Source organism: Lithobates pipiens, unplaced genomic scaffold (assembly GCF_037356315.1).
Source record: "Lithobates pipiens isolate NorthernLeopardFrog02 unplaced genomic scaffold, aLitPip1_a1.2 Scaffold_18, whole genome shotgun sequence".
Classification (NCBI taxonomy): Eukaryota; Metazoa; Chordata; class Amphibia; order Anura; family Ranidae; genus Lithobates; species Lithobates pipiens.
In genome coordinates this window covers 361,271,443-361,295,922 of record NW_027507758.1, presented here as the reverse complement: position 1 = coordinate 361,295,922, position 24,480 = coordinate 361,271,443, and the positions used below count along the sequence as shown (strand labels likewise).

Sequence of the window (24,480 nt, the reverse complement as noted above, 5' to 3'; positions counted from 1 at the left end):
TTTGTTGGTTGGACATTCCGACTGAAAAAGTCAGATGAAGCTCACACACGGTCGGATTATTCGTCAACCCGGTCCGATCAGACGTTTTCCGTCTGAAAATGTCCGACTGTGTGTACAAGGGCTTAAAGGTGAATAATCACTGCATGATGGCAGAGATTTTTCAACTCTGCATTTTGTCACTAGACCTCATGATGTTTGGAAGTACTTGCAAGGGCTGCTGGTAGCAATAACTGGGCCCCATAAAGCCTACCTGACCAGGCCCTCCTAAAATATCAAAACAATATTTTCCCTATCAATAAATTAAAAATCATTGACACACAAACAAAACATAACTTACAAAACTTCTTATTAATCTAGTACATAAGTGTACCAAGTTAATAAATAAAGCTCTATGTGTGAATGAGGTCTTGGGGCTCATTTACATGGTCACTGTGGCCTGTAAAGCGTGAATCAGTGTTTTTCTTTCTTTCTTTTTTTTTTTTTTTTTTTTTTTTTTTTTTTTTGGTGCTGTGCTTGCTACACTATGGGGATGCAGGATCTCTACAATCAGTCACAGGTCCTAATTTGACAGGCGTGTGGATACAGGTGTACCTCCCTGAACACAAAGTGTGTATTTGGGGGCCACTTACTCACGCCTGCACACCTATCAAATTAGTACCCGCGGATGTGTTCCAAAGCTGTTGAGTCCACATATAGTAACAGCTGTCCAAACAAACCACTCATTTATACTGTATAGGCCAGAGAAACCACGTGAATGAGTCTAATTTTTATTTTTTACATTTCAAATTTACATTTTTTTTTCTCCTCAATGTTATTAGGGCAGGTGGTGGAGGTGGTGAAGGGTTTGCAGGGGTCTAAATAGAGCCTCACTTTTAAGAAAGGGACTGAGGATATACATTTCTCAGTCCCGTTTTCTGCAGCCTCAGCTGCACTGGGCAGTGAATGAACAGGGCGTGCTCTGTACAGAGGCTCTTGTTAATTTACAACTGAAGCATAGTAAGCACAGTTTACTATACCGCCCACTGATTGTTTTCATTCAGGAAAGGAAGGGGTCAGTAAATATGACATATTTACTGGCCCCTCACCCTGTTCTCCAGCCACAGGAGGAAGAGGATGGTGCACAGAGAGGGTGATCGGGGCAACGGGAGACCAATTGCTTGAACTAATCCCCTGTATGTATCTATCTGTTGCAGTTGAAAACTGGCTGGAGGGAGAGAAGTAGAAACTGGTTTTTAGCTGCTTCACAAACAAGGGAGCAGTAATTGCCCCCTGCTCACATCTAATTCCCTCTGTTACCTTGGCCCCCTGGCTGGCCCAGGCCCTGTACAGGAGGACTAGTGGTACCCTCTTTTTGATGGCCGATGTTCTTACTGTGCTAAGTAAAAGCAAAACTTTTTTGGGATACAGTGTTGAGGGGTTAGAACCCTTGTCTGGTTTTAATTTCTGTCTGTGCAGCAGCTATGGTATCTCTAATCTCTAATCTCTATCTCGCACCATTGTCATTAGGAATGAAAGTAAGGGCGAAGCCAAAGTTTTGAGTTGCCAGCAGAACAGGAATAGAGGGGAATTTTTCCAAATGGGGATACTTGTTTCTGTGACAAATATCTAAGGCCGCGTACACACGGGCGGACTGTTCGCCCAACCTTGTCCGCTGAACAGTGTTTGGGCGGACAGTCCGCTTGTGTGTGGGGCTTCAGCGGACAGTTTCAGCGGACAGTTGGACGAACAAGGTCTTACGGAAATTCCGAAAAACTGTCCGCTGAAACAAGGTTTCAGCGGACTGTTCGCTCGTGTGTAGGCTTGTTCGGCCAACTAAGTCTCGCGCATGCTCAGAAAGGATTTCCACATCGGAAGGTTGCATTGCAGTGTATTGGACGTCGAAATTTTCGATCCGTCGTGCGTGCCGAAACGTCATCGCGCACGGTTTCAGCAAACTGTTCGTCCGTCGTGTGTGGCCATGTCCGTCCATGCTAAGTTTGAGCGGACTGTTTGCCGAAACTGTTGGACGGACAAAGTTGGGCGAACAGTCCGCGCGTGTGTACGCAGCCTTAGAGGGGATTTCCCTTTTATATTGGGAAGATATTCTCTCACTTCCCATTGACAAAAGGAAATGGGGACACAGATGGCAAAAATAACAGGCCGCAGAATTAAAGTGGTTGTAAACCCTTACAAACCACTTTGACCTACAGGTAAGCCTAGATTAAGGCTTACCTGTAGGTCCAAGCAATATCTCCTAAACCTATATGGTTTAGAAGATATTTGCCCGAAAACGGGCACCGCTGTCTAGTGCGCAGGCGCACTGAGCGCGGTATTCTCAGCAACGGAGCTGCCGCGCGTGTCGGCTCTCGTGCGCATGCGCGGGAGTGACGTCATCGCGACTTCGCCGAATGACAGCGGCGGAGCTGCGAGACCCCACCAACAATATGGATGCGGTGGACTACAGGGGACAGCGGCGACTTCGCTGGCTCCTGTGTCAGGTAAGTGACACATAATGGGCTACTATGCGATGCATAGTAGTCCATTATGCTTTGCCTTTGCAGGGAATGAAAGAGGAAGTAAACTCATCAGGGTTTACTTCCTCTTTAAGTTACCCTATCCAAACTTATTTTAAATGGTGTGCATGTGTGTGTTCAGCTTGACATAATGTGAACACTACAAACATTTCTAAAAAGGTAATATTAGCTATTTCTCTTTTTTATACAGCGACAGCATATTTTGCCGCACTGTACAAAATATTTTCTTTCCCTGAATCGGGGTAGCTGACCGTCCCTGGTAAATGCATGTAAGCTCTTAACACACATTCTAATTCTAGTAAATACTGGCAGAAGTTCATTAACTTAGAGTTGTGTTTTTTAGAGTGTTAACTACATAAATGTGTTCTGCTCCCCTGCAGTTTTGCCGACCAGGACCTCCCAGACTGAGGCCTTAGTGGCCAATCTACTATATAATATTTAGTAACCATATGAAATTTTAGTACTAGCTGTCCACATCATGACCATCTGTATGTATACTGGTCTTTTGAATGCAGTTTAGCAATGGTTTATGGCATGTTTGCGTTCCCTAGAATTTCCAAAGACTTTGTTGGATGACTTTGTTTGAATAATTCTTAGCCTATGAACACATAAAACATGCTGCCTTCGTTATGCAAATATTTAGTCAGCAATGACATTATTAACTTCTTCCTGTCTATTTCATAAGGGGCCATATCCTGCTACACTAACTTTTCCTTTTAACTACCAACAATGCATGGAGCAATCTACAAGTGGTTCTAGAGGCTGAAGATTTTTTACCTTAACCACTTTTGGACCACCCGCTGTATATATACTTCGGTATATAGCTGCCATAACTCTAGTATATTTTTATACAGCATGTGATCATTTGTCAGATAAAAGTGGTACCGGTAGCAGATTTGCCACTGGATCACTTTTATGTAGTGTTGCAGTGTGGGATGTGTCCAGAGGTGCTCGGAGGTATCCAGGACCAGCGTGGAGCACAAGTGGCTGGCATTTGAGGCCATTCGTAAGTAGGAGTCATTCGTAACTCAGGTGTTCGTAACTCGGGGACTGCCTGTAATAGGAATACAAGTGATTACATTTTTTTTTTTTTTAAAGGGACAGTGCGAAAATGAAAAATAAAAAGGAAAATAAATAATACTTAAAAATGTTTAAAGCGCCTCGTCACTCTGAACTCATGCGTAGAAGCAAATGCATATGCAAGTCGCTCCCACATATGTAAACAGTGTTCAAATAACACATGTGAGGTATCGCTGCGCTCGTTGGAGTGAGAGCAATACTAGCACTAGACCTCCTCTGTAACTCTAAACTGGTAACCTGTGACATTTTTTTAAAGCCTGGCCTATGGAGATTTTTAAGTACTGTGCTTTGTTGCCATTCCTCGAACGTGTGCAATTTTAAAGCATGAGCTGTTAGGTGTCAATTTACTCTGCGTAACATAGTTTTTCACATTCTACAAAAAGATTGGGCTAACTTTACTGTTTTCTTATTGTTTAATTCAAAAGTGTATTTTTTACAAAATAATTGCATTTGTAAGACCTCGGCCCAAATACGGTGTGACCTAATTTATGGCAACAATCTCAATTTAGGGCAGAGATATGCAATTAGCGGACCTCCAGCTGTTGCAGAACTACAATTCCCATGAGGCATAGCAAGACTCTGACACAAGCAAGACACCCAGAGGCAGAGGCATGATGGGACTTGTAGTTTTGCAACAGCTGGAGGTCCGTTAATTGCATGTGGGGGTTATAAGTAATTAAAGTAAAGTAGTTCTAAGTAATTTTAACTTGTAAACAATAAATGCCATAAATGGGCTTGGTCCTTAACCACTTGCCGACCGGGCCATAGCTGAATGACGGCTATTGCGCAGTTGGACAACTCTGGGAGGGAGTACTATGACCTCCTCCCAGAAAAGTCTCAGACATGTGGTATTGCCATACTTGGGGCGAGTAGCAGAATATATTTTGGGGTGTATTTTGTGGTATATACATGCTATGTGTTATAAATGGACAACTTTTGTGTGTAAAAAATAAAAGTTTCATGTTCTTTCTGCATGAACTATATTGGTTACAAAAACACTGATTAGTGACACGTAACATTAGGACATTTTTTACACCTACTAACATTGTTTTAGAAATAATTATATATATATATAAAAAAAACAATGTTAGTAGGTGTAAAAAATTCCCTAATGTTACGTGTCACTAATCAGTGTTTTTGTAACCAATATCAAACCACCAGGTGATTACGCTATAATACATAAAAACCATATAAAAATACATTTAAATTGACAAGTGAATTATAATGTGCAAATAGTTCAAGTCTTCCAATGTTCTTTCCAATTAATATAAAGATATATTTAAATACACAAGTGATTCATAATGTGCAAATAGTTCAAATCCAATACTCTTTCCAAATGGTGACTTCTGCAGACTGCCAGAACAAATTCCCGGTGCGCTTTGGTGAAATCAAATTGTATTGCGCTCACCAGATCCCTACCTCTGCCGGGGCAAAGTCGCCTCCACAGTATAAGCCCATATGCCGCTCTCTGGTGTTTCCCTGAGAATCTGGTTTGTCATCCACTGGTAAAGGTCTCATTCATATATTCCATGAAAGAAAAGGATATCTATGGTGTAGCATGTCTTTATAGTTTGTTTATTAAAAAGGAAAACTACTCACATATCACAGGTTATGCAATCGCAATGATAAAGCTTCCACCGCCAGCCGCTGCGGTTTGCTATAGAGAGGTCACGCCCTACCGGTTTCGTCATACAGATTATATATATATATATATATATATATATATATATATATATATATATATATATATATATATATATAATTATAAAAAAAAAATTTACATTATAGTGAGCACATATAATTTAAACACACAGGAGGAAGGTGCACTTAAGGTTTAAAGTAGCACATAAGACACGGGGCCTTCATTGGCCATATACATCAGTATTCCAATAGCACATGGAAATACCCTTTAAGTACATCACAAAGCAGTGATTTCCCGGCACAAAGGATTTCAGATATTTTTGAGTTAAATATATTGTTTTATTTAAAGGTATAGCACCAACTCTAAATATATTGTTTTTTTTTTTAACGGTATAGCGCCAACTCTACCCAATTCTCTTTCATACTTCAATAGGTCCAACCCAATTGGGGGGGGGGGGGGGGCGGCACGTATCAAGTAGAGGCAGCTCTTACTCATTACTATTCCATAGTGCAATCTCCTCTTTTTTTCCTTGGTAGGGTTTTACCCTCACTTCCTGTTTGGCTATATGACAGAAGTAAAGCCAATTTTCAGAAAAGGGACAAAAAGCCCAACCTAAAAAAGACAAGCAGGGGTTGTCTCACTTGGTTTCCCTCAAATGCCCACAATTAGAATAGGATTTTCTTGAGCTAGATTTTAGCTCAGTTCTCTAACCTAGTGCTTCTCAACCCTGTCCTCAAGTACCCCCAACAGGTCATGTTTGCAGGTTTACCTTCATCGTGCAAACGTGCTTTAAATCCCAGTCAATGGCTTGGTATTTTGGACAGCTATTTTAGCTAAGATAAATCCCCAAAATGTGTCCTGTTGGGGGTACTTGAGGACTGAGGCTGAGAACCACTGTGTTAAATGGAAAATGTAATACTTGCCTCTCTGTAATTTTCCTTTCCTGGTACCTATCCATGGCAGCATATGCATATGCAGTCTAAAAGTAGCTTTTAGACAAATCGCAATCAGCCTAGCTAGGCTGCAGCTGGGAAAACTGTTGCATGAAAATTGGGGGGGGGGGGGTGCATTACTTGGATTGAGCATGCAAAAAAAACCAAACAAAACTAAAACATAAAAATTTGCTACAAATTTTATTGGTCAACAAAACAGGACTTGGAAAAGAGAGAGCAAGGAAAGCAAAAAAACACAAGAATGTTAATTTGAGACACTAACAGAATATGGTTTTGAAGTCTGACCATTTTTCAGAGGACACAGGAGTTAAGTGGACTGTGCCCGCAAATGGACAGTCTTAAGGATTTAAACATTTAGTAGTGACAAGGAAGATTTTGCAAAATAATGCAGCACAGACAATTAAATCAAAGTGAAATTAATGCCATGTACACACGACCAGACTTTTCAACAGCAAAGGTTCGACGGAGCGAATTCGTCTGACAATTCGATCGTGTGTGGGCTCTTATTGGACCTTTGCTGTCCAAAAATCTGACGGACTTTAGAAATAGAACATGTTTCAAATTTTCCCCAATCGTCTTTCAGGACAGCCACCTTAGAGAGACACCGGCTCCTCCCCTCTGAGGAAACACCGCCTTCATTTTCATAATTTAAGCCTCCTCCTCCCTTCGTTCCTCAGTTATGGTGTTTCCTCCAGCGGGGAGACACCGCCAAGGAACCTTAAGGCTGAATTCGGTTGGTGAAACTGAAGCTATCCGAGCGGAGCCCCGGCCCCGTTCGGCTATTCGACCGTTTATCGTTCGGTCCGGGACAGTCCTATCAGCAGGGAGCTGAAGTGTTCGTACTGTCCATATACCCTAAACTCCGCTTGGGGAAAGCAGGAAGTTTATGGGGTCGTCCGTTCGTTCACCCGCGGGTGTTTCAACGGAACAAACAGTCCGGTCGGCTGGGGAAGCTGAAACTCGACTGACCTTTACACGCACTCCAATCTTCGCTTGGGGAAAGCAGGAAGTCTTTGGAGAGGTTCATCCCTGCGTTTCGCCCAGTGGGGCGCTGAACGAAGGCGTCCAGGGCTCCCCTGTGTATGCAGCCGGCTGGGAGCTGGAAGCCGGACCGGTAGGCGGGCGACGTCAGTTCCGGTGGGGGCGGACCCCTTCGTTCGATCCGCGTCTTCCGGTTCCGGACGCGGCACGTGAAGGGGAACCTAGCGTTCGGCTGGTGCAGCCTCTCTTTCTACAGTTGCACAGGTAGCTGTTAGAGGCACGTTCGTACCACGCTTCCTCAACGGGAGAATGTCCGAAGCAGAGGCTTCAAGAACTCCCGGAGATAACAGCACCAGCCACTCAAAGGTAAGAGGAACCCTGGGGAGGTGTTCCCTTACTTGTATCCAGTAGCTCCACTGGTGTTCCTCCTTGGTGGTCGGGGGGAAGGGTAGTGCGTCTGGGATCCTGGTGATGGTTGATCCTAGGGTGGGGCACTCCCGGTGGTCCTCTATGTAGCGCTGGTGTTTCTTTTATTTTAGGCTTATGCTGCTCCTTCCTGTGTTTTGTGTCTTTCAGAAAGCCACGAGCAAGTCCCCCCATGGTTCTAAGAAGAAGTGCCCTTCATGTAGAACTCCTATGGGAGACTCCTGGTCCAAAGCAATTTGTAAACAATGTATTGAGGATTTACTTAGGGAACAGGCAGCAGAGCAGGGTGCAGATCTGGTAGCTTCTATGAAGGAACTCTCTGGTACCTTTCAGTCCTTCAAAAACTTTTTCTCCAGTTTCCAGTGGCCCCAGCCCTTAAGCACTCCTACACCAGCGCAGCAGAGTGTACCATCCAGCCCCGCGGACGTTCCTCCTGCAGGGGGAGAGAATCCAGGGGGTCCCAGGGAGGAAGCTGAGGAAGAAATTGACAGTGTCGTTTCAGACTCCCAGGGGGAGTCTGACGCCGAGGTGTTGGATGGGGAATCCAACAGAGTCTCGCGGTATAAGCTTTCCCTGGAGGATGTGGATGAGCTCTTGGGGGCTATTCATACCACTTTAGGCATCCAAGAAGAAACTAAGACATTGTCACTCCATGATCAGATGTACAAGGGCATGGGGGAACAAAAAAAGCGGGTGTTCCCAGTGCATAACGTCTTGATCGATACCATCAAGAAGGAATGGCGGGATCCCGAAAGAAAAAATTTCTTTTCCGGGGGAATTAAGACGAAGGTTTCCTTTTTCGGAGGAAGAGACTCTCGTCTGGAATAAATCTCCCAGATTAGACGCTGCTTTTTCCCAGGTGTCCAGACACACGGATCTATCCTTTGAGGATATGGGGGTACTTACTAACCCTATGGATCGAAGGATGGACTGCCTTCTTAAAAGGGCCTGGGATTCATCACAGGGAAATCTTAAGCCAGCCATGGCAACCACAGTGGTGGCCCGCAGCATGGAGTATTGGCTCACCCAGATTAGCGCACACATTGAAGCAGGGACAACAAAGGAGACTATTCTCTCCTCCTTTCCCATGCTTCTTAAAGGGATAGCCTACATAGCGGACGCTTCGGCTGAATCCGTGAGAATATCGGCAAGGTCCTTGGCTCTGACCAACTCTGCCAGGAGAGCCTTATGGCTGAAGACCTGGCCTGGAGACAATGCGTCCAAACTTACACTTTGTGGAATCCCCTTTACAGGAGATCTACTGTTTGGATCAGGTCTTGAAGCGGTGCTAGATCGCACAGCAGACAAGAGAAAGGCCTTTCCTGTTAAAAGGAAATTTGGGGAACAAGCCAAAAGAAGGACTCGTCCCCAGAAAAGGGTTGTTGCCTCCCGTACTGTTCAGCAGAAGAAAGGCTGGGGACTCAAGAGGAAGGGCCCCGGGGGAGCAATTTTTCGCCCTCCTGAACAGCCCAAGAAATCTCAGTGACAGGGTCACGGTGGGAGGAAGGTTGGGGGCCTTCCTCCCACAGTGGGAAATGATTTCCTCCAATCAGTTTGTCTTGGGGATCGTCAGAGAAGGCTACCATTTGGAGTTTTCAGAGCTCCCTCCTCTGAGGTTCCTTGTCACCGAGCTGCCAAAATGCGCAGAAAAGTCAGCTGCCCTTCTTTCCTCCCTGCAGGAGTTGGAAGACCAGGAGGTGGTAGTACGGGTTCCAGTAGGAGAGACAAACGGAGGCTTCTACTCTCACGTCTTCGTGGTTCGCAAGCCTTCGGGAAAATTCAGGCTCATCCTGAACCTGAAGCCTCTGAATGTCTCAGTTACCTACAGAAGGTTTCGGATGGATTCGGTTTACTCAGTAAAAGCACTCCTTCCACCGAACTGTTTTATGGCATCAATAGATCTGAAAGATGCATACTTGCATATTCCCATCGCAAAGTCCCACCAGCGTTTTCTCAGGCTAGCAGTGAGAACTCCGTTGGAAGTACTACACCTTCAGTTCAGAGCACTTCCTTTTGGGCTATCCTCTTCCCCCCGGATCTTCACCAAAGTGATGGCAGAAGTTCTGGCATTTCTGCGTCTCAGGGGAATCTCGGTGATCGCATATCTCGACGATCTTCTTCTGTTTGCACCTTCCCCAACGCAGTTAATTCAGGATTTACAGGTCACAAGAAACTTGTTAGTAAGCCTGGGTTGGCTCCTGAACCTGGAGAAATCCAACTTAATTCCTTCCCAGAGGGTCACCTTCCTGGGGTACGTGTTGGACTCAACAGTTCAAAGGGTCTTTCTTCCCTTGGAGAAAATTCAAAAGGTAGACAAGGCTCTGTTGTTTCTTCAGGTCAACCACCAGATCTCCGTAAGGAAGATCATGTCGGCACTAGGGTTGCTGACATCCGCTCTGCCAGCGGTTCAGTGGGCAGGGTTACATTACCGCCCTCTACAGTTGTTTGTTCTGAAAATTTGGGATCACAGCCAGGGATCTTTGGATTCTCTGGTTTCGATTCCAGATCAGGTAAAGAGGTCCCTCTGGTGGTGGAGGAAGGGAGCAAATTTGTCCCAAGGTCTAGAGTGGGTCATGCCAACCTCCAGGGTGGTCACGACCGATGCAAGCAGCTCAGGTTGGGGAGCACACCTAGATTCCCGGTTAATACAGGGTATTTGGGAAAAGAGGGACTCGAGGAGATCCTCGAATTGGAGGGAGCTGAGGGCAGTAGATCTAGCTCTCAGGACCTTTCAGAAAGAGCTCCGGGGGAATCACGTAAGGGTAAGGTCGGACAATTCCTCGGTGGTAGCTTACATCAACAGACAGGGGGGCACCAGGAGCAAATCCTTATGGGCCCTAGCGGAAGCCATCCTCAGATGGGCCGAAGCAAATATCCTGTCCCTTTCAGCAATCCACTTGAAGGGAGAACAAAATCAGGTGGCAGATTTTCTCAGCAGGAGAACTCTGAGAGAAGGCAATTGGGTTCTCAAACAGGAAATATTCGAAATGATCACCCAGAGATGGGGGATTCCCTCAATAGATCTCTTTGCCGCAAGGGAAAACGCGAAAGTAGCCACTTTCTTCTCCATAAACAGGGGGGACGGGGCATTGGCGGTGGACGCACTAGCACAGAGTTGGGGTTTCTCCAAGTGCTATGCCTTCCCCCCTCCCTTGCTCATTCCGGCAGTATTAAGGAAGTTTCAAGTGGAGAACACTACCCTTATTCTAGTTGCACCTCACTGGCCCAGGAGGCCGTGGTTCTCGATCCTGAAGGGCCTGTCTGTAGAACCCCCCTGGATTCTCCCATTGCAGGAGGATCTCCTGTCTCAGGGTCCGGTGTTATGTCCTCAGGTAGGACGATGGAACCTGGCAGCGTGGCTTCTGAGGAAGAATTACTGAAAGCCAAGGGCTTCTCAGACCGGTTGGTAGCCACTCTTCTAAACTGTAGGAAAAAGGAAACCCAGTCCATTTACTTAAAGGTATGGAGGCGGTTTAACAGCTGGTGTCCAGAGGGTTCCTTCAACGTGCACAGCCCTGTAGCCGTCCTAGAGTTCCTACAGGCAGGGGCGGATAAGGGGTTAGCGTTTGGAACACTAAAGGGTCAGGTTTCCGCTTTGAGCGTGTTTTTGGAGAAACATCTAGCGTCAGATCCTTGGGTCGTAAGGTTTTTCAGGGCCCTAGGTAGGCAGAGGCCGGTTGCAAGCTCCCACTTCCCAGTCTGGGATCTTTCTTTAGTTTTACAGGTTCTCACAGGGGAACCTTTTGAGCCATTAGAATCTTGCTCGTTAAAGCTGATCACTCTCAAAACGGTGTTTTTGGTGGCGATCACTACAGCAAGGAGAGTAAGTGAACTCGAAGCCCTTTCTGTCAGGGCTCCCTTTTTTCAGGTTTTTCCGGATCGTCTGGTTTTGAAGATGGATCCGGCCTTTTTACCTAAGGTAGCCTCTAGTTTCCACAGGATGCAGGAGATTGTGCTACCTACGTTTTGCTCAAATCCAGTTAGAGAACAGGAACACATTTTTCACAAACTGGATGTTAGAAGATGTGTTCTTTATTATTTAAACTGCACAAGTCAGTTCAGAAAGACTGATTCGCTTTTTGTTTTATTTTCAGGGGCCAGGAAGGGTTCCAAAGACTCTAGGCGTACGATAGCTAGATGGTTAAGGTTAGCCATTGGGCAGGCATACGTGGCAGGGGGATTAGATCCTCCAGCTGGGATTAGAGCACACTCAACCAGGGCGGTGGCAACTTCTCAGGCCGAGTGGGCTGGTGCATCTCCGGAACAGATCTGTAGAGCTGCAACGTGGTCCAGTTTTTCTACGTTTGTGAGACACTATAGACTGGATCTTCTGTCAGCCAAAGACCAAGCCTTTGGTCGTAAGGTGCTGCAGGCAGTAGTCCCACCCTAAGGTAATATACTCGCTTATCCTCTCTAAGGTGGCTGTCCTGAAAGACGATTGGGGAAAAATTTAATTACGTACCGGTAATGTCCTTTTCCAGGAGTCTTTCAGGACAGCACCGGTTCCCACCCAAATTGTTGCAGATCATCGGGAACTCATTACATGAGGCCGTCAGGTAAGACTTAAAAAGTTTATTTGTTTGACGTGTTCTTGTGTCTCCCCAGTTGGCTGGAGGTACTCTGGAAGAACTGAGGAACGAAGGGAGGAGGAGGCTTAAATTATGAAAATGAAGGCGGTGTTTCCTCAGAGGGGAGGAGCCGGTGTCTCTCTAAGGTGGCTGTCCTGAAAGACTCCTGGAAAGGACATTACCGGTACGTAATTCCATTTTTTTTACCAGAACTCCGCCGGACACAGTTCCTATTGAGAAATCCGCTTGTGTGTATGCTAGTCCGACGGATGAAAACCGACACTAGGGCAGCTATTGGCTACTGGCTATAAACTTCTTTATTCTAGTCCGGTTGTACGTCATCACGCTTGAATCCGTTGGACTTTGATTGTAGGTGGCCCAGTCCGTTCATTCGGAAAAGTCAGTCGGAAATCTGCTGAAAGACCGTCTGACCTAGCCCGTCAAAGTCCGGTCGTGTGTATGTGGCATAACTAGCTACAAACTCATATTGACATCAAAATATTTCAGTGAAAAAAAAAAAAAATGTTATGCAAAGACATAACAAAATACAAAGAGAAAATACATGTGCTACAACACCACACACACACACACACACACACACACACACACAATTCAAGTGCTGTTCACACACAAAAAGCACAAAAAAAAACAGTCCCTGAACATGCCCAGACAAAAACAAATGCAACTAACACAAAATGAGCCACCTCCCTGTCCAAAATTAAGCACATCATCCCACATGCTAAAAAGTAACGGATGGGACAAACGGGGGGGCAAACAAAGAGCCTAACATGGGCAAAAGTTATATAACAAATACCATTGCAGTCTATGGGAACTGACTTTGCAAGTATCCACTTGGCTGGCTTATATTCTAGTTATTGTCCTTAAAATGGGTATAAGGGCCCAGGTCCCACACTGAGGGACATATATTAATGTCACCAATTTGGACAACCTCAAAAACGAAACAAGAATTGCCTTTTAAAAGTACAAAATTGCTTAAAAGCTAGTAATTTGGGGGGGGGGGGGGGGGGGCTTACTCTGCCTGTAAAATGGTGTACCTGTAGCATATATCCAAAATGCTGCTTCAAAGATGTATGGCTTAAGAGAAAACTTAAAAATCTTAATTGCAGCTGCAAGATTTTAACCCCAAACCAAAAATAACCTGCCCCCCAATACATACAAGGCCATCTGTTAAGGCCTAAAGTGAGAACCCCCCCCCAACAATCCCCTAGCCAAACACACAGCAAGCCATGAAAGGGTATGGATGCTTGAGGGCAGGAGGGGCTTGGGCAATTCTCTGAAAATTTTACTTTCTTATTCTTTTTTGAGCATATTTGTTGCTTGGGCAGTTGTTACTAAACCACCTCACATCACCCCATAATATTGGCACCTCCATCTTCTGTCAATATTGATTTGGAGATGCCGTGCACCATGTCCATAGTGGCGCACAGACTCCGTTCTCCTGTGTGCTGAGATGGCTATAGTAAATGGGGGATTCGCGCTCTGTTACCGACGCATCATTCCATGTGGAAATGTGCGTTGCGCCTCACCATGCGCCTCTGATGGAGCACGGCTTTCGTAAATCACCCCCATAGACTGCTTAAGGACTTTAAAAGCACCTGAAAATGTTTGTAGAAGTTAAAATTACAGTTTACTATGCATTTAAAATTAATATTATTTGATCAGCCACTTACTGTTTTTGTCCCTTTTTGTTATAAATGTGTGATATTAAATGTTTGGTTATAACACAATCCTGCCAAACTATTGTTTCTCCCAGAAATAAAAAATGTTCACCTTTTCCCCTAGTGTCTGAACGTATTTGGCTGCCAACTTTTCTGTCTTTAGGACTTCTTTTCAGGACAGCACCATAAAGATCCGCAACAGAAAAAAAATCACCATGCAACTGAATGGCATAATTCTATTTTATGTCATATGGTTTTATGTAGCCAAAAGGGAAGTTCATAAGTATAGGGCATTTATTCATTCAGACAGTACTGTCTCTGAGACTCTGGGGTCATTCACACCAGCAGGATTGGGCTGCATTGCTTATGGCACTGCCAATGCAAAAATAATACAATTCGCCTTATGTTCATTGCATTTGGTTTATACAAATGGGCCTCATCGGTGTGGGCTAAAATAAAATTGGACTTGTTGCATTTCCCTGCAGCACAGCACATTCCAATAAACCAGCAATCTCCAAACTACAGCCCTCCAGCTGTTGCAGAACTACAAGTCTCATGATGCATTCTAAAACTCTGACATTCAGAGATATGACTAGGCATGATGGGAATTGTAGTTCCTGAACAACTGGTGGGCTATAGTTTTTGGAGATCCCTGCAATAAACCATAACTGTGTACTGTTAAAAACATAAAAGGGATAAAAATGCATGCCACCCTATGGTGTAATGCAGGTGCTAACAAGAGGGCTATGGTGTGAACAAGCTGGCACCATAGCAAGATATTATTACAAATATAGTTTAGCAAAGATTGGGAGTGATCCTGAGGCAAATGCCTGGTGTGTGTGCTAGCACTGGACCCAAAGAGATGAAAATTGGTTCCTCTAGATATACTATAAAGTGATCGTTGCGTCAAAGAAGCAGGTCTGTGATTAAAATAAAAGTATGGGTGGACCCGGTTCTGGTCCAAGGCTACTACTTCTCTGATTGAGACAAAGGGAGCTTTAGCCAGATTGTAAATTCTTGGATGAGTACGGATGAGCGTCTGGCACAGAAGTTCATCTACCCGAAGGACTTTTTCAAACTTTTAATGGTTAAGAGCAATTTGATGATATAAAAGCATTAAATGTTTCAAAAAGTCCTTCAAGGCAGATGAACTTTGTACTAGGCGCTCCTCTGTACACATCCAAAAATGTACTGTGAGAAGATTACCTGGCAGCGAGCCACCTGGCTGAGTCCAGTATTGTCCGTTGCTCTTCTTCAATAGGAATTCAGCTATTTTTTTATGCAAACTAATTATATACTGTAATGTCAGTATACATTTTTTGCTGAAAATATGCACCCTGACAGCCAGATAGGTTTGGGGTAAAAAGATTAGCTGACTGTTGGGGAAAATATAAGTTGCTATTATTTTTTTTATTTTTTTTAACATACTAAATACCATTCCATTTTTTTATTTTATTTATTTTTAATCATTTTCTTCATCTCTCAGCCAGGTGCGTTTGACCAGGCACTTGAAGATTTAACCAATCAAATCTTATCAAAAGAGAAGGAGACGGTTAGCAGTGCTTGGCTTCTAGCAGAGTGAGTATATCTTTGCTAAAATATTATTTTACTTTACTGTTAAAATATAATAAAAAATATTAAAATATTGTTCCAACGTTAATAGTGAGCCCTGGGATTTTTCCACTAGGTTACATCCACACAAAGAGCTCATTTTTTGTTTGTTACTAAGAATTTATTTGCAGTAAATGGTCTGTCACAGTGAGTGTTCTGTGCCAGCTCTGCATTGGCACTCAAATCGTGTTTTCTATTTGTTTCTAGTTAAACATATCCCCAGTAGGTTGCTGCTGAAGAAACAAAATGACAAAAACATTGAACCACCCTGGATGACACCTTATTTTAGAATAGGCATACGTTTTGTAATTAAAGCACTGAGCAGGTGGCAGGGAACAGCTTGTTGACGGATGCAGTGTACAAGATATATCTACTGTCTAGGGAAGCATTTTACTTCCCTTAAAGAAACATTCACTGCAGAATTTTCAGTAAGGATGTGATGGCTAAATGTTAGTTGCATAGGGATCTGCTTAGTACATTTTTCATGAATTTGTTTTAGGACGATGGGTTGTAAGCCGTCACTATAAACTGTTGTAAAAGGAATTTTTTTTTTTTTGTTTTTTTAAATATGTGCAGCAAGGACATTGGCAAAATAGACCATTCCAACAAACATTTGAAGTGTAAATGTAAATAGTTCTGGACTGCTTTCCTTTTTTTATACCCAACCACTCGCTCGTAGTACTTTTATTTGTAGAAAAGCACTGAAATACATTACACAGCTGTTAATCCTGCCAGTCTCCTTCATGAAGACTTTCTTCCTCTTTCCCTTCGACCACACTAGGCATGGAAGCAAATCTATACTAGTGTGGTCAGTTTGCATTTCATTCCTACATGGATGCTAAAAGAATGCTGTGCCGCTTCATGGCATGCCTGCAAAGCTGGTTCTATACTCTGTAAGGCCACGAGGGATTTCACACTGGAGACGCTTTGCTTTGCAGGCACTATTTTTTGCGCTGTAGCGCCTGCAAAGCGCCCCCAGTGTGAAAGGGGTCTAAAGCTGGCTAAATCCACACAAACAAGGTTGATGGTGGAATGACCCACCCCCCCCATCCCCCCCGCTACAACATTGTATTCTAAAGGCCCATACACACGATCGTATTTTCAGACAGGAAATGTTGGATGTCAGGCTGTTGATGGAAAATCGGACCGTGTGTACGCTCCAAATGTTGGCTAGCATGTCTTCAAATTTTACACCAACAAATGTGTGTGTTGCTGGATTTTCTGATTGTGTGTACACAAGTCCGTCGGGCAAAAGTCCAAAAATACAAACACGCATGTTTGGAAGCAGAAGCAGTCGGTCTTCTAAACTAGCTTTTGTAATAGAGAATTAACATTCGTGATGTGGCAAATGATGAAATCTCCAAATGCAACACACAGTTCTCTTTTTTTTTTTTTTTTTTTTTTTTTTTACCACTTCCCATCCAGGCCAATTCTGACATTTCTCTCCTACATGTAAAATTCATCATTTTGTTGCTAGAAAATCAGATAGAACCCCCAAACATTATATATGTTTTTTTTAGCAAAGACCCTAGAATACAGTGGCAGTTCCAACTTTTTATCTTGCATGGTATTTGCTTAGCAATTTTTCGAACACTTTTTTTTTTTTTGGGGTGGAAAAGTGCTTTAAAAAAAATTAAAGGTAGCCCATTTATTTTTTATTTTTTGCATAATGTGAAAGATGAAGTTATGCTGAATAAATGGATACCTAACTTGTCACGCTTCAAAATTGCACACGCACGTGGAATGGCGCCAAACTTCGGTACTTAAAAAAAAATCCTCATAGGCGACGGAGTCAAATTTTTTAACTGGTTACATGTTTTTAGTTACAGAAGAGGTCTAGGACTAGAATTCTTGCTCTTGCTCTAACGTTTGCGGCGATACCTCACATGTGTGATTTGAACACAGTTTTCATAGCTGGGCGGGACTTGTATATGCGTTCGCTTCTGCATGCGAGCACATGGGAGCAAGGTTACTTTACATTTTTTTTTTTTTTTTTTTTTTTAATTGTTAATTTTACTTTGCTTTTTTTAGTTTTACACTTTTAAAAAAATTGATCACTTTTAATCCTTTTACCAGGAATGTAAACACCTCTTGTAATAAGAATATTGCATGATCCGTCCTCTTTACAGTGAGATATGGGGTCAATAAGACCCCACATCTCACCTCTAGGCTGGGAAACCTGAAATAAAAAATAAATAAAACGATTTCTGCTTTCCAGCTGAGGCGGCGCCATTCGTTTGAATGCAGAGGCTGGGCGTGACGCCTGGCCTCCGAACGATCATAGAGACTCCGGCGACCATCTGGTCCACTGGAAATCTCTATGGTTACCATCCAGGGCCAGTGGATCCTGTCTCTGACTCACCGATGGAAGTGATGAGTCGGTAGAAGCATCTGAGGGTGGTGGTGGTGGGGGGGGGGGGGCACCACTGTGCTGTAATGCAATGTGCAAACCCCTAATAATACCACCTGTGCTATTTAACACAATTAAATGCTATTCAATGCTCAAAACAACTCTCAATCTAATAAACCCCACAATAGTGACAGTTCATATATAACATTAATTCCAAAATGTAAGTGAGGTGAGATGCAATTCATTCATCACAATTCAAAGTGAAGAGAAAAGTTAAGTTAATTTGTGAATAATCAGGTGCTCCTATATGCACATGCTTGGCATGCTTCCACAACAAAATTCACCCTTTGTGCCACCACCACCTTACGAAATGGCCACTCACCATATACAAAAATAGAAGCTTGCCTTTGGTTCATTAAACGCATAACCACTCCTTATACACGATCTCTCTCCAGTCAGTGATCCACTGATTATTCAAGCTCATAAGAAAACATGTAGAACCATCATCATGTAAAACGTCTCAACTTATTTATTAAAAAATCATTAAAAACAGATTGCACTCACATATCGCAGTGTCAATAAGCTGACACTAAGCTTATCCAGCCATGAATACAGGGTACGCTTTAGACCAGCATGTGTTTCCCAATGGGTAACCTTTTTCTCGCATGTGCTCCAATTTCCCTGTTACCAGCAATCACATTGTAAACGGTCCCAGCAGACTCTACGCGTTTCGCAATCCCATTTGCGTCATCAGGAAGCTGATCATTCTTATGGTGTAGGGAATCGCCGGCTGAAAAAGTTGATATCTGAATGATGTCTGTAGCTGTAGGCATCATTCAGCTATAAGGATGAGCTCCGGCATGTTCACACACCCCACGTACAGAGCCCACCAGGAAGTTGGCACTGTGATAATCACAGGCAGTGAGACATTGTCCCGAAGTGCGGCTGCAGAGATAAGGAAATGTCGCACTGTCTGTAATTAGCGCAGCACATTGCCTACTTCCTGGCGGGCTCTGCACGTTCACTGTGTGAACATGCCGGAGCTCGTCCTTATTCAGATATACCCCCACAAAGTAAAGGACATCATATGACGATATGATCATAAGAGGTTAATGGGATAACAATGAAGCTGCTTTGCTGGTGATACTGATGGAGTTTTTGCAAACAAATTTTCAAAGGCTTTTTTTTTTCTAGTGATATCAAGAATAATATCATTATGCTTTTTTATTTTTTTACCACAACACCATTATCTCATAGTTTTTAAGATCAAAGCTACAACTGTGTTGGTGTTCCTTGTCAATTTTACATTGTATTTTTTAAAATGTAACTGCCTACTCCCAAACTGTCATTTGAAGTAAAACACATAGCCAAGTATTATTCTCCACAATTATTTTTATTGTGCATTAACCGGTTCCCGACCGGCACACGCCAGTGTACATCGGCAGAATGGCATGGGCAGGCATATTGGCGTACAGGTACGTCCAATCTTTAATGCCGCCCTGCCATCGCGAGCGCCAGTCGGGACCCCCGTGAGTCCGGTCGCAGGTCCCGCGGACTCGATCGCCGTGGGCATACCCACGATCGTCTCACGGGGCGGCTGAATGGAGAAACGCCGTTGTAAACAGCGTTTCCCCATTCTGCCTAGCAACTAGTGACGCTGATCTCTGCTTCATGTGATTGGAGCAGAGATCAGTGTTCACTAAATGAAAGTCCAGCCCCCCACAGTTAGTAACACACCCCTAGGAACACTTAACCCCAAAAATATGTAGAAGAATACGTATCGGCCTAAACTGAGGGAAAAAAATGTTTTTTATATATTTTTGGGGGATATTTATTATAACAAAAAGTAAAAAATAATGCGTTTTTTTTCAAAATTGTCGCTCTATTTTTGTTTATAGCGCAAAAAATAAAAACCGCAGAGGTGATCAAATACCACCAAAAGAAAGCTCTATTTGTGGGAAAAAAAGGACGCCAATTTTGTTTGGGAGCCACGTCGCATGACTGCGCAATTGTCAGTTAAAGCAATGAAGTGCCGAATCGCAAAAAAGTGGTCTGGTCTTTGACCAGCAAAATGGTCCGGGGCTGAAGGGGTTAAAAAAAGAAAACAATTAAAAGTAGACATACTATCTGCCAATACAATAGAACTTAACCAAAAAGTCCATTCTATGCATCCAAAAATATAGAAAATATAGAAAATCAAATCATTATTCAACCAAAAAAAAAATGTCAAAGCAATAACGCCAAGGCCAATAATAAATAACACATTATCTTCTCCGATTCCGCAACATGGCTGGTTGACGAACGGCCGTTCAGAAACGAAATGAAAAGTGGCAAATAAAAAGTAAGAATCAACACTCGCCAAACTTCTACTAACATGATATTAGCAGAAGGAGCCCAAAGGGTGGCGCTAAAGATCTGAAAAACAATGTAGTACATCACTACATTTGTAATTGTTGGCCAACATTTGTGTGTATGCAAGACAAGTTTGAGCCAACTCCCTTTGGACAAAATTCCACGATTTTGTTGTCAGAAAGTCCTATCGTGTTTTTACGAGGCATTACAGTGGCACAACACTAATCAGTGGTTGCAGCTGATTGGCTGAAGCTGTTGCTTGTGAAAAGCTTTCCAATATGCCTCTTTGACAGAAGTCAAGCAATTGGCTTCTGTCAAGCGGGGGCAGCCATACACAAATCAAAATCTGTCTGACCTGGCTGAATTGTGATTTGTGTATGGCCAGCTTTATTTAGATTGCTGCTGATAGGCTCCCCGCTCTGCACAGTTTGAGGAACAAAGGTTTGGATATGTGATGGTGGAGGCTGCCGTTTGTCACAAGAGGTCTCCACCTCCCAATCTTTGGAGCCTGAGCATACAGTCCTGAATTGCAGTCATATGACCAAAAAAAACAGGTATTTACAATGTGTGTGTTTTTTTTTTTTTACTTCCACAAATATTTTATTAGAAAAGAGATGTAGATACCAAGGGCTCAAGAATACACAAAGGTGCAGTGAATTCAATCAGTACTATATGTTTATAGAAACAACAGAGACCGTGGCAAGACCAAGCGCCTTATCTCTGTGGTCAACATTTCAAAGCTCGTCCAGGAAACAACATCAAGTAATATTCATAGAAAGTGTGTATTGAGCTGTAGTCCTGGAACAAAAGAGTTGGCGGAAAAAGCCCCAGAAACTGCAGTAACTGTGGCTTACAAAAGGGGGAAGAAACAACATACACGGCATCAGTGGTGGATGCGCAGGTCTAGGAGGTTGACAGACCAACTGGAAGCCTTTGTTGGGAATAGTAAGAAATGAGGAAAGAAAGCGAAAGGGGGGGGGAGGGGGATATGTTTATTTTTTTTTTTATTAAAAAGCCCATGTTTTTGGACACACCTGACCTACTAACAAAGGGCATGATTACCATATTGGCAATGACTTGTCATTCTTCTGTTCCTGGTCTTTAAAAGGCTAGAATTTATCTAATTAGGAAGTAGAAAGAAAACCGTGGTAATAGATAAAAATACTTTACTTAAGATCATTAAGGAACTCTAGACATTACTAGGTTTAACAGTTGTAACAGTATCCCCTTTTTGGTGTAAAAAGATTTAGCTAGCCCTTCCAAAGCAGGCCATACATGCTGATTCCCAACAACTGCATCCAGTCAGATGAATATCAAACAAATACAAAGCGATTTCCAAGCTCGCTCAACCAACCAGCCAACAACCAACCAAATTGACCGGTCTAACCATATGTGTTCTCCATTAAAATGCATGTGCTCCCATTGTGGAGACTCTCAGAAGATAGAGTTGGGGACTATGGAAAACAGGGTGCCTTGACGGGGCCTGTAGGTTACGCATTTACTGTATCTGCAATTGTGTGCAGACTAAACCCCTGTTCTTGATGCATACTGTTAGGCAGGTCAATTTGGTCGCTGGCTGGTTAGTAAGGCCGCGTACACACGCGCGGACTGTTCGCCCAACCTTGTCCGCTGAACAGTGTTTGGGCGGACAGTCCGCTCGTGTGTGGGGCTTCAGCAGACAGTTTCAGCGGACAGTTGGCCGAACAAGGTCTTACGGAAATTCCGAAAAACTGTCCGCTGAAACAAGGTTTCAGCGGACTGTTCGCTCGTGTGTAGGCTTGTTCGGCCAACTAAGTCTCGCGCATGCTCAGAAAGGATTTCCACGTCGGAAGGTTGCATTGCAGTGTATAGGACGTCGTATTTTTCGTCCCGTCGTACGTGCCGTTCACGTCATCGCGCACGGTTTCAGCAAACTGTTCGTCCGTCGTGTGTGGCCATGTCCGTCCATGCTAAGTTTGAGCGGACTGTTCGCTCAAACTGTTGGACGGACAAAGTTGGGCCAACAGTCCGCGCGTGTGTACGCGGCCTAAGATTGAGGTTGGAAATCTCTTTGTATTTGTTTGACATACATCACCCTTCTAGTGCTCCTTGCTTCAAAGACCAGTTATAGTTGGAGGCAGTGGCCACTTGTTTGTATCCAGTCAGATGAATATATCTTCTACATATCAGCAGAGAGCACTTTTTAAAATGTTACACTCATTACCAGATGGGGGCCATTCATACTTGATATTTCACTCTTTCTTAATTCAGACCTTACCAACTGTGAATGCTAAAAGTAATATTGTAATGTGTTCAAGTCATTCCAGTAACAAGGCCGAACTCCAAGAGAAATTTAAAAGCTCAGGGTATTAGTTTGTAGTATTAATACCTAATCATCTGAATATATAGTCTGAAATTCAGTTTAGTTGGATACATCACTGCTTCCAGCCTGAGTAGACTTGGAGGGAGCAGTAGGACACTGATGAGGTCATCCTTTGACCCTTTACCCCTGCAAGCAAGATCCTGGTGTTTGAGCAAAAGACCAATATCATGTTCGTAAATTTGCAGTATTTCAAATGCTTTGTTTTTCTTTAACGCATAGTTACTTTATGCTAGGAAATTGAAGTAGCTGGAAGGCTCTCCTTCCATTTTAGTACATCATTGGTTGATCTCGTGACCTTTTTTATTTATGATAGCTTGTGTATCTACACTATCGTGAGTCACTGGTGTATCTGAACCATGGCTGGTCGGTGCATGAAAACAGAAAAAGGAAGACAAGGGAAAATAAGGGTCAGGTGTATGCAGGGAGAAAAGACTACTAGGCATGCTTCCTATCCTACATCCTATGGTCTTTCAGTTGCCAGTGTCATAGTAAGTGAAGCAAAGTCACTCCTGGCAGAAAAAACAAAATGTATAACAAAGACCCCCCCCCCCCAAAAAAAAAGAATAAGTATAAAAAAAAAATATATTAATTTAATGTGGGATCCTACAGTCCCACCTGCTATATGTGACACCCATATAGTGCAGGTTAGACAAGCAAAGAAAAAGACACTCATGGATAAAGACATGGGGGAGATTTTATTAAAACAAACTGGAGCACACAGAATAATGTGCACCTGTGCATAGTAACCAGCTTCTAGATTTCAGGCTACGCTCACACTAGTGTGACTCCAGAGTCACACGCTTGTGAGTGCAACTTCTGTGTGATTTTACACACTCTGGCACTCAAGCTGCAAGAAAGTTGTATCAAACTAGTCTTGGAAACTTTTCAAAGTCACTGTGACTTTAAGATGCATAGATTGGAAAGGGTGCCATTGAAATCATTGGGCTGCGACTTGCCATGCGACTTTGTATGTCCAAAGTTGCATGACAAGTCACACTAATGTGAATGGAGTCTTGTTGCCAAAGCTTAATTGAACAAGCTGAAGTTGGAAGCCGATTGTGGTTTAGTATGCACATCTGCACCAGATTCTGTGTGTTCCAGTTTCAGTAAATCTTCCCCTTAAATGTGAACTTTCAGTACAGAGGGCATCTCCTGTCCCACAGACCAATATGAAGGTATAACACACCGTATGTGTAATTGTACCTGAATTGTGCTGTTTTGAAAGATAACAGCTTCTTTCCTGCTTGCACATCTAAGTATATTCAGAAACGTAAAAACTTCACACTGCATATATTACTCTTCTTCTTATTATATGGTTCATTTGTGGTCAGCAGTGTAATAACATCTCATTCTGTTCCTTTCGCAGAATAAAATTGTGTGTTCTAGCAAAAGCCCCATGGTACGTTCAGATCTCTGTGCACTCAATACTCAAACTGTGTGGGTTTCTACATTTTCATGCCTAGTTGAAAACCTGCTTGCATCATTTTTTTTTTTTTCTCTTATTTTCACTTTCTCTGGGGCTGTCAGAATCTTTCTAAATGAAGACAGCTATTCTCAGAAACTTGTGAGGTTTTACAGTTTTGTTCATAATCCAGATGGGAGATATTTTTTAACAAGGTTTCAAAGTGAATAATCACCATAACGTCAAATTAAAACGTTGGCATGGAATTTACTTCTACTGTGCTGGCATTGATTGGCTATATGCTGCCACCTTGAGGGTAAGCACTAGAATGCACATGCAAAACGTGTATCAATAAATTTAGAACTCAGGCCTCATTCTAGCATATATGAAAGTGGCGTTCATCCACACAGCAATCGGCCATATGCTTTTTTTTTTTTTTCTATGTTTTTTAACCACTGCTAGATAATAACATTTGGACCCTGATTGGATGTTGTCTGCAATACAAAAACATCTCTTTCAAGTAACATTGTGAAAAGACCCGTGAACCACAAATCATGCAAA

The 24,480-nt window shown here is 43.2% G+C and overlaps 1 protein-coding gene across 1 annotated transcript in view; it reads left to right on the top strand.

The window, feature by feature from the left end:
• TPRG1 (tumor protein p63 regulated 1) overlaps positions 1-24,480 on the top strand; it is a 137,298-nt gene that overhangs the window by 39,375 nt on the left and 73,443 nt on the right. Inside the window, exon 3 of the mRNA XM_077487556.1 lies at positions 15,329-15,420. Within this exon, the coding sequence (XP_077343682.1) occupies positions 15,329-15,420 (92 nt within the window). The remainder of the gene's footprint in view (positions 1-15,328; positions 15,421-24,480) is intronic.